The 11,546-nt window shown below is 34.8% G+C and overlaps 1 protein-coding gene across 1 annotated transcript; it reads right to left on the reverse strand.

The window, feature by feature from the left end:
• Window positions 1-8,799: 8,799 nt before the first annotated feature.
• Window positions 8,800-9,432, reverse strand: LOC113687373 (F-box/LRR-repeat protein At4g14103-like). The gene has a single exon (XM_027204994.1). It carries the CDS (start codon window positions 9,430-9,432, stop codon window positions 8,800-8,802), a length of 633 nt encoding a protein of 210 aa, XP_027060795.1.
• Between the last annotated feature and the right edge of the window lie 2,114 nt (window positions 9,433-11,546).

The following is an 11,546-nucleotide window of genomic DNA, read 5'->3' on the forward strand; positions in this document are numbered from 1 at the left end:
TGAGCTATATATAGATACTCATATTGCATTTCAAACTTCATTTTTACAACACATTGCATCTAAAGCATTTGAATTGTTTCAATTTGATCCAAAATCACGAATAGTACTTGAAAATTTTATGGGATTAGAGGTTAGTGAATTCAAATACTAGCTATTGCATCAGTGCTTCACGGTGACATTACTACTTTTAGATTTTCATAAGATTGTTGCTTTATTCCAAAGAAAAAGAACCAACTTAACTGAAAGGATCCCCCAAAAAAAAAAAAAAAAAAAAAATCTCTATAGTAATAACAAAATAAGTTGCTTACTTTTTTCCAACTAGTTGAAATCTTTTATGGGCTGACTAACCATGTAACAACAAAAGTGAAGTTAATGCCACAAACAACACTGCACTAGATAAACTAGGCTTATGCTTTGTTACTTGGTGAGTTACAATTATCACTGCTACCAATATAAGGAAAATGTGTAATGTATGTTTAAAACAAAGTGTAAAGTTTTTGGCTAAATGCAGAAAAGTTGGGCTTGATTTATCAGCCAAATGGAGGAAATGTCTATCAATTATTTTTGACATATAAAAGTGGATTTTCTTTATAAAAGAATATCGATGATAAAATTAAATTTGATTCTCATGTGTCTATGATTTTGTCAATTTTTTAAAGACATTAATGGTTGGACTAAAATGAAAAATTATTTTAGCGTGCCAAAAGGTCTCAGAGTGAAGTTTGTGGTGCAGAATGGGGAGCAATAAAATGTTTCTAATTGATGAAAGCTTTATGCTCACATGATGTTATCCATCATATTTTAGTTATTTATCGGAAAAAATGTGAAGGATTATTTACAGCGTAAAGTGTCTACAATTAAAATTTAGATTGCAAATTAAAATTGACATAAAATTCAAAGATATAAAGTGAAAGGAGTGAATTTCTTGCCAGATTTGATTTTCAGAATAGTTATATATTGAATATGCTATCAATTACTGAGTAAATTGCTGAGTAATTGTATCATTATTTCATGGTAGCGGTGTCTACATCTCCATAGACGACTTGGAATTGAGAAAATTGCCAATAGTGAAGGCAAAATTAATGGCATTTTTGTATCCTTTCTCCTATCACTTATCTTTCCACATGACTTGTGAATTACGTAATGAAAAAATATCTTCATAGTTTCAAACTTGTCTACATTCTCAAGTGGCATCTAGTATGTTACAAACATATTAATTCCCAAATCGTCAATCCCTATTGGAAAAATACAACCTTGAATTGCCATTTCGGGGACCATAAACTCAAGACTTTCCACCACTTCATAAAAGGCCAAATAATACCCATTCCAACGGGGCCAGGCATGTGCGGGTGTGGCATCAAGCAAAGCATGTTATTCAAGAAAATGACATTTGAGGAGTCAATACAAAGTCTAGATGTATCAGGTACCTTCCTCTTGGATCTTTATATAAGTTGACCGAGTCCATCAAAGAAGATAAACACATACCTACATACAAATATATTGTTGATTAGTTTAGTGGGGTTTTCTTATTACATAAAAAATCTCTCTGCTAATTGATGGAATCAAGGGAGATTCATGTAATCTTGGATTAATTAGTGAAGACTTTGCTGACCCCTGTGGGGCCCTAAGATGATGAAACACACAGTCACATACTGACTCTTGGTTGAGTTGAAATAGGGAACCTAGCAGCTTAATTGTTGTCACATGTAATCCATCTGCAAGTAGTGATTATAATCTAAGTCTAGTTGTTCGATTGTATCCCACATAAAATATATATATATATATGTTAACCATTCAGGATAAGGTTGCAAATTTTTTTCAACCCTCATTGAATGTGATACAGTCAACAGTGTACACACATTACACACTGAAACACACACGTTAATGTGTTTGTGTGTGTCTGTCATGGTTTATCTCCTCTTCTTCTTCTTTTTTCCGGTGGTCATTTATATTTAGATGAATGCTAAAGGTGTCAACTGTTCATGTGAGCAAGGGAATCCTCGAGGAGCTTTCAAGTGAAGTTTTTTGCCTTGTTAGCTGAATAAAAATCCTCCTTTAATGACACGTCCGTTCCCTTTCATGAGCTGCTTGATTCTAGTGAATTCTATTCTTCAGAAAGATTTATCAAACACTTTAAATTTGAGTTAAAATTGGGAAGTTTTCAACTTTACATTAGAATAAATATCTCGAAAATTGCGAGGACGAGCTTGCAAATATTTTACTTGTGCCTATGAGCTTCTTAAGCAATGAAACATGGGAATTGAAAATTTGTTATGTGCAAGATCTGCATTCTCCTTATTCTCTTGTGAAGTTCACATCATTGGTTTGTTGCTACCTATGCATAGGGTTGTCATAGTAGCACAAGCAATTGTCCAATGATGAAGTAACTTGTTGCTTTATCTTTACGAAGGAAGAGATAACAACTTGGTGCTAATTAGACACAGTTTGGATTGAAGGAAAGTAGAGAGGAATCAAACGAAAAGGAAAAGGGTGGAAAGAAAGGAAAAGAAAAGCATGTTATCACTCAGAATCAATATTCACTACATCATTTCCTATTCTTCACACACTGTTAAAATGTTTTTTAAGCTAGATGATAAGAATATACGTCAAAGAAAACACATAATAGGGGTGTACAAGAAATTTTTTGAGGTATAGGTTAATCCTCTATAAACTATAACCTTTGAATGTGCGACAATTAATCTTAATTTGAATTTAAAAATTTTGTATATATGTCAAACATTTAATCATAATAATGTGTACATTAATAGTGTATATAAGATTACTTTTTTTTTCTTATTATTGTAAGACTTGATTATCAATCGTTGGTTAATTAAAACAAAATTTGGAAGATTACATGATTATTCGGGCCATTGAGGTGCCACTTGGGCCATCATGAAAGAACCAGGACTCACTGGACTCGCTTGGGCCATTATCAAACGACCAGGACAGGACTTGATCCAATCAATGTGGACTTAATCCTACAGATGGACCACTTGATCTGATTAACGGATTATTTTATGCTGGTAATTTCAACTGGGCCAAGCTCTTAAATTGTACAGCCCACAATTCCTAATATAATTGTTGTAGTACTAATTATTTATGGGTAAATTACTTATTATCTCCTATAATTTTATATAATGCCATGACCTCTATAAGATTTCAAAATAACCACATAATCCCCTATGATTTATTTAAAATGAAAAATAGACGGAATGTAAAATCAGTTACCTCGTTTATACCAAACACGCTCTAAAAGCATGTCTGCTAAAATCTTAAACTCTATGTAACCTCTTTATAATTTGTATAAATATTCACGTTACCCTCATGTGATTTTTGCAAAGTATAAAAAGGTAATTAAGTTGTCAATTGATTTAACATTTAAGTAAGAGTCCTATTGATATTTTAATTAATGACATTATATAGGTTATTTTTCTTCAAGTTTCGAATTTATATAAAATCACAAGGAGTGAAGTTGACATTTTGAAACTTTAGGGAGATCATGTGATAATAGACGAAACCAGGGGTTATAAATAATTCATCCTTAAAATTATCAACTGAAGCGCACGAAAAAACAGCACCAAGACGTAATAAGCTTCAACTTAGCGAATGATATTACGTAGAATCACGTGTTAAGTTCGTCACATGACTCCTCCTTCGGCAGCCATGGTCAGTATATAGACAAAGATAAAGAAAGTAACAAATTTATAACCTATGATTTCATGTAAAAGTTCTTCCATCAATAACATAATCGAATGAAAGAAGTTCTTACTTGACCCGTGGTTGGAATGCTTGGAGGCTTCCCATCTATTCTTTTTTCTCTTGCCTTGCCGTTCCCTCTGTCTCACTCTTACCTTCCCCTTCTTTTGCTAGTTAATTGTAAGAGAAATTAAAAAAAAAAAAAGTGTTGGGAAAGGGTACCAGGTGCGGATGCACAATATCAGAGTTAACTCAGGACAAATTACTCTTTTTCCAAGTACCCGTTAAAATAGAAACAAACAAAATCACTAAACAATGATGTCAATAGTAATAATAAAATGCAGAACAATAAAAGGCATAGGACACCAAGATTTTTAACGTGAAAAACCCAAATTGAAAAAAATCATAGGATCTAGTCCAGTAAAAAAAAATCTCCACTATCATAATAATGTGAATACACAAGTCTACCTGAAATATTCGAATGACAACAATATCACCAATATCAATCAAGTAAAATTGCTACAAAATCGCCCCTAAAAGCTACAACTGTCAAAGAAATAGATTTGGAAGGATATTATCAAACGAAGAGGAAATTTAAAATCTGAATCAATAGATAGGTAGAACTTGACGAGAGAATCATGTGGGTAAAATTTCGTTTCAATCGGTTTCGAATCACCATCCAATCAACACTTTGAAGCTTTGTCTCTCTCAAATTTCTCTTCCCAAATTTCTCCCTCTTCGTTTCACTCCAAAAGCATCTGGAGCATTTTTTTTCACGTTTTAAGAATGAAAACCCGCGGCCACTTGTACTAGTCAAGTTGATTAGTGTGCAACGTCATCTCAAGTCAATTTCATAAATTGACTTAGAAATCTAAAGGGCTTAAGTTGTGGTTTGGCCCACCAAATGGGCTGGATCACAAGCCTAACAAAAAGGAAGGGTTTTAGTTCTATAAGCACAAATATTTTCGATGTAATTACATATATATTATGTTTCTAAATTTGAATGCCCCGTCCCCGTGTAATATCAATAGGTTTAAATTACTCATGACCTCTATGTACTTTTGCATGATACCACATTACCCCTCTAAGGTTTTAAAATACCTACACAACCCTCCTATGGCATTAGATTTCCTAAACATATCGAATTATATCTGGTTGAAGGTAGATTAATGGTACTATTCAAAAAAATAAACAGGACCTTAATAGAAAACTAAAAACAAATATGAAAATGTGAGACAAAACGTATATTGTTAAGAGGAAATTTGCAGGATAGAATATGGAACTTTAACATGCACTAACCTTTACTTTCATCAATTAGTCTAATATTACAATGACACGAGAAATTTAGGGGAAATTTGCCAGATGGAATGCTGAACTCTCATATTTCAAAAAACATGCGATCATTTGTTTTAGAAGGTCCAATTGCCATGTGAATCCATAACTAAATACAGTAGAGAGAGGAGGTACAATTGTTTTAGAAGCTATGCGGTTCATTAAATTATCTCCTTTGCAATGGAAGACAAGTACACTAAACCTAAAGCAAAAATCAACTAATATGTTCTAATAAAGTAGAGAGTAACAATGTCAGAAGAACATTATGGACACATGACTTGATCCTTTAGGAGACATTAACAGCTCATTTTCAAACATTGCACGTATATCACCCAGATATTTGGAATTTATTAATAACTCTTCAAGAACCGATGCACTCTGCAGCAAAAACTTCATAAATTTAATGTCAGCTGCAGCGCCCCTGTACTCTTCATACTTGACTACCTTCAGATGAGATAAACAAGTTGTGAAGGCATCATTTCAATTTCCTTGAGATCGTCACCATCACCATCCGTGGCATAAGTATACAGTCAAAGTGTCAGCCAACAAAAGAGAAGTAGCCACCAAGTAAAGGAACTTAACAACCATTGAGCTTGGCTCTTGGGCTGTGGGTGGGACTTAAAATCCCTCCTTGGGCTGTGGGTGGGAGTTCAAATCTCACCTACAGTGAAAAAAATTTAAAGGTGGTGCCAAAACATCCCCTTGATCTAGTAAAACTTGTGTATCTTCTAGTTCCCAGCACAAGCCTCTATGGGTTCCCCCTCCCTTGTAGTTTAGGATAGAATAGGTTAGGGATGGCAATTTCTGACATGACCTGAAAATATTACACGAACCTAACACAAAATTTAATGGGTTTGGATTGAAATTTCACGGGTTTGGATCAGAATTGAGTCGAACCCGCTAAGAAAACAGGTCGAATTCGGATCAACCCGTGAGTGACCCGACATGACCGGATAACCCGTTTACGAATTAAAAATAATTTAATAAACATAAAAATTATTCTATCTAACTAAACTAAGTTATTCTTTTTTCCAAAGGCATTAATCACTTAATCCTAAATGAATTTATTTAACTTGTGTGAAGTTGAAATTATTATATTTGGACAAATAATGTATTATATTATTTTTTACTTTTATACTGTTCTAATTTATTTTATATTTGGTTTGGGATAAAACAATTTTACGGTATTTTAATTTATTTTGGATTTGGTTTGGGATTATTTATTTAAATTTTTATTACTTGATTATATAATTAGTTTTGTGAGAAATTGATTTTATTAGAAATTACAGTGACAAATTAATAAATTAAAATTAAATTTTGGGTCATTTCAGGTTGATCCGCCAACTCGAAATTTTTGGGTTTGGGGTCTGGTATCCTGACTCGTTTCGGGTTGACGGGTCAGGTTCGGGTTAGCGGGTTTTCTATTATACCCGGATCTCAACCCGATTTGAGCTTGATTGCTCCCCTAAAATAGATTATACAACAGTTATCGTCTCGAAAAAAAAAAGTAAAGGAACTTAACAAACAAAGCCCCTTGTATGCTGTACCAAAATATGAACTCTATTCTCAATTAGTAAATCAACAAATAACAAGAGAATAAAAGTTTAGACACCAATTCTAATTTTTGTACGTCACTATATTTCAACTGCAATGCCAAGAATATTACTGTTAAAGTAGTGAACCACCACTCCTCAGTAGAGGCAACAAAGGGCAATACCTTAAACCTAGAAAAAGAAAAAGAGAAAGCTGCTTCTCTGAGATCGCTCCTATTGAATTCTCTGCTCTTTACATTAAGAGTTGAAGTAAGAATTAATTCTTACAAAAGTGGTGACTGGCGACTGAAGGAAAATATTCAAGATCCATTTACCCCTTCAGCTGCTGATTCAGCCATGGAAAAGCATGGCTGATTCAGCCGGAGATGACTGATTTACCCCTTCAGATGACTGAAAAGCATCCCACGATTTTGCAATCAAAATTTTGCTAGCATTTCAAACAATAACACTGTAGAACCAGACTTCCCAGAAACCAACCAACGGGCTAACAGATTTGGTTTAAAAAGTAATGAATAAAAGAACTTTCACAAACTAACAATATTGACTTTGAAGATCAGCATTGTGGCATGTGTAATAAACCATACACGCACAAATCCAGGGAAAGAGAGCCATGAAGAGGGGGGAAATTATAGTTACTTTGATTTTGGGAAATGGTGAATGAACATTATTACTTACACCAGTAAAAGTGAGCAATTCAAGAGCTAGTGCCCTCTTGAGCAAGTCAATTAGTGCTTCACTGAACTTGTTACCTAGTCTACCTGAATAGACTTGGAGGTCGGTCGGCTTATGAAAAATTGGAAGAGGACCCGATCTTTCTGCATGGGTAGCCTAGGGATTAATTAAAGTTAAGCGTCAATTAAAGAGAATGATGAACAACACAATGATGTTGTCTAAAAAGAGTGTTCAGCCAAGGTAGATAATTAAGAGCCAAATCATAGCGAAGTACAAAATTGGAAATGACCAAAGACAAATTTATCCAGTCTCCTCCATATAAGTAGTACAGATCTCGTGGCACTTGTACTTGGTGGGTAAAATAACAACTTCAGAATAGTTCTCAGAGAGCACCCAGTGGAAGGAGAAATTAACAATCTCAGGTAACAAGTATTGCCCTTGAAAATTCATCCTTTTAACCTTCTCGATTTTTGCCTTTGTGATAGAATGACAAATGCTAAATAGCAATAGACAGCACAAGAATAAAAGAATAATTCACAGATTCTTTTCCTAAATTAAAATGTTTTATCCATTTCTTTTTTCATGTTCTCCATTAGTGATTTCTTTGATAACTTTGTCTGTTTTTTCTAAAAATAAAAGAAAAAAAAAGAATTCTCTATTTTCTTGCAGACCATATTTATCGATGGCTTATTGCAAATGGATATATGCTGCTGAATCCAGGATGAGTGTTGGACAACATAATGAAACAAAAGATGATTGAAAAAGCAAGTTCAGCTAGTAATTAAAAGAAGGGTTTGCTAGAATAAAATGATGGAGCAATAATGACAGCATGCTCTGTATGAATAAAGAAACTGCAAGCATTCTCTTAGACATCATTCTTCATTATCAAGTTACTCACAGAGCATGCAAACAATGTGAAAGACGCAAGCTTTGAGAAACTAGATTACAGAATCCATTTTGCCACAACTTATCTCATCAGCTCTCGATCTGATTACAAAACATACTACTCTCAGTTTTATGCATTACATCATGTAATTTATGATAAGCATGTCTCTAATGCTTCAGCAGAGGTTAGGCACAGTTCATAAACCAGCCCTCAACAAAAAAATGATAATGCATCCATGGCCATATGCAGTTACATGATCTATCGAAGAGATTTACATACTTTTTTTAAAGAAACAAAGATGGGGCAAAAAAAAAGCCCATCATAATAAGATGAAGAAGGAATTAACCTCAATGATGGGGCCGGGTAATTCAAGGCATCCGATGATAGGTGAGAATCCTTGCAACAGTGTGCAAGCTCGAAAGGCATTTATTGAAGAAGATCTTCAGGGATGAATAAACACAAAGGAGATGCTACAACTACTGTTGACAGACTAGACAAGACAAACTTTTCTAAACAACCCCTACCTCTACACAAGAATTTGGTAAGTTCGTTAGAACAAATCTCCACTTCAAATTCAGTTGATCCAATATCACAAACATAATCTGTAATCTCAAAGCTGGCAAGCATAGGAGCATCTAGTTTACTACTCTTCGCAAAGGACTATTGACATTTCTGAAAATGAAGCTTTTCAAGGACTGGGAAGGTGAATAGATTCCTGGTGCTCTGTAAGCCAAGACTTTGAATACAAACTGAAGAAGGGGCTAAAATTTTAAGGTTTGAATGAAGAGAGTCGTCAGGAAGACGAACATCGCGTACTCGAAGCTTCAGCTCAATTACGGAATCACAACTAAAGAAAATTTTAGGGAAATTGAGGGGCCCATCATACCGAATATCAACCTTCTTAACTGTACACCTTAGCATGGCTGACATCGATGTTTTCACACGACTATGGTCATAGTTCCAACGGCAAAAAAGCTGCAGTTCTTCAAACACCGTATTCCTACAAAGTAAAAGTACCCTCTCCACAAAGCTCATGAATCTTCCCCTTTTAGCCTTATTATTGCATGCCTCAAAATTGCATAAATTATCATCAAAGCTGATATTGTAAATGGAAGTCCATCTGTACACCCATTCTGTTGACAACACGCTAGTTCGAACAGCATCTTTTGTCGGAAGAAGGGATAGGATGTGACTCAAAATATTTTCTGGTGGATTACTGATTCTGTCTGCTTTATCCTCATCACTTGTTGCTCTATAGCAACATTTCTTACTAAGACCGCTACTTCTATCCATTTTTTCAATGTTTCAACCTGGGAAAAAAAAAGAAACAAAAGAAGAAAGTAAGTGAAAAAAATGGTCTAGATCAGATGAAAACCCATCAAAGCAAATGTTGGTAACTCAATCTTCAAGCTAACAATCTCCAATCTTGAATTTCCAACAAGAAAATGTTAAAAGAAGAAGAAGAAGTGTCTGTGACATCACATACTATTGTTACTGAAAATATTCCTAACAGGCATTTTCACAAAAGTCTAATAGGCTCAAAAAGAAAAACCCAGTTGACTAGAAACTCCCAAGTACAATTGATTTGACAATTTCTCCTGCTTCCTTTTCTTCTCTATCCAAACAAGGAGATATAGAAACATGAAAAAGTAAACATTTTCATTTCATTAATCACTATAAAGATCTAACGAATGTGTCCTCTCCCTACTTCTTCAATCCCATCCCTCCCTGCCGGAAAAAAAAAATTCAGAAAAGCGGAAGATGTTGTGGCTCACCGAAAGAATTTGCTTTGGTGATAGCTTAAGTTGTAACGACCCCACCTCCCCCTAAGGCGAACCAAAGGGTTTAGCGGACCGCCTGCCCAGCTCTCGCCGGGACTCACTCACTTACTACATTTCTCAAGTAAATTACAAGGTACAACTCAAATAATACATCCAATTCTCCAAAATTACATATCATAAGCGAAGCGGAAACTAGTTCTAAGCGTAAAATGTAGATTTACATCCGATTCAATTCCAAATATTTATACAAGCCCAAAAGTACACAAACCAAAACTAAAACTAAACTATACAAGATGTACGCCATCCAGCCACACAAAGATCCAAAAACAAGTTTTTCCTTTACTTCGATCCCTGTGGGGAGAAGAAGATAATAGGGGGTGAGCTAGAAGCTCAGCGAGTGACCAGTAAAATCAACAGCCAAGTATATTTCACAATAAAGCATTGATATGATGTCATGATGCAGTAATCAAATGTTCATTTATTGCTCATGTGAGCCAGTGAAGTTCTTGTACTTAAATATCCAATCCTCGTTTAGATCAGGTAATCATGAAACAGAAGTAAGGAGCCATCGTACTCCAAAGAATGTGTAAACAATAGTGGAGACATTGGTTCTAAGCACAAGACTTTCCAGGAACTCATTGGAGCCAAATTATGTCATGGCATACACCCAAACCCAAATGATATGCAATGGAGTAATAAATGTAGGAATTAGTTCAAAAGTAACTTTGGAAATAGTTGAGGGATCACTCACTCAAACTATAGTGCCTGAAGTAGTCACGTTCAATTATACTCCAGATTTGGAGTCCAGATTTGCGATAAAAATCCGATTTGAGAACTTTGAAACACGAATAAGATTTGAAACTTAAACGTTCCGTTCATAAGAATCAACCAATTGAAATTCATTTGAAAGGCATTCGTGAAACACTTGCTCGCTTTTCAAATCATAAGGTTTTTGTAGCATATATACTTGGAAACAATACTTGAGTTGAAAGTACAAGGAAATACAAGTTTACATTGGCCATTATATCTTTTCTTCAAGAGTACAAGTTCGTTTAGGTTTTTAACGTATAACCATCGATAACAAAGTAGCAAAAGTTCTCGCTAGTTCAAGTGGTAATCACTTAACCTTCACTCAAGTTGCAAATATAATTTTCTAGTTTTCGAGTAAAAATTCGGGCAGCATGCCCTTTGTGTTTACCTAATTTTCCAGCCATTTAGGCTTCATTATTTTTCCTCAACCAAAACCCAACATCACATATATCAGCAATTCATGTCAAGAGCCGTTCCATAGGCTCACAATATCATAAGATCAAGATTCACAATAATAGCAAGTGCAGAAATTCAATTTAGCAAAAGACAGCTTTGACGTATGGATGCGGAAATAACATATACGAGGCTACGCTTATCGGATTGAGACGCAACCTATGCCGTTTCGAAGCTAAGACTCAGGGCTACAATGTTCATGAAGGTCACTTAGTCCAGTTTCTAATGTAACTTAGAAAAATCCTCAAATTACAGAACCAAAATCCACTTTGTCGGCTGTTTAACCGCATTACACTTTAATGGACATATCTCAGGCTACAAAAGTCCAATTCTGGTGTTCTTAGAGGCATTTGAAAGCTAAGT

This window comes from Coffea arabica, chromosome 5e, assembly GCF_036785885.1.
Source record: "Coffea arabica cultivar ET-39 chromosome 5e, Coffea Arabica ET-39 HiFi, whole genome shotgun sequence".
In the NCBI taxonomy this organism is placed as follows: domain Eukaryota; kingdom Viridiplantae; phylum Streptophyta; class Magnoliopsida; order Gentianales; family Rubiaceae; genus Coffea; species Coffea arabica.

What these genes read in the sequence shown, in the direction of transcription:
- LOC113687373 (XM_027204994.1), bottom strand. Translation starts at nt 9,432, where the DNA reads ATGGATAGAAGTAGCGGTCTTAGTAAGAAATGTTGCTATAGAGCAACA.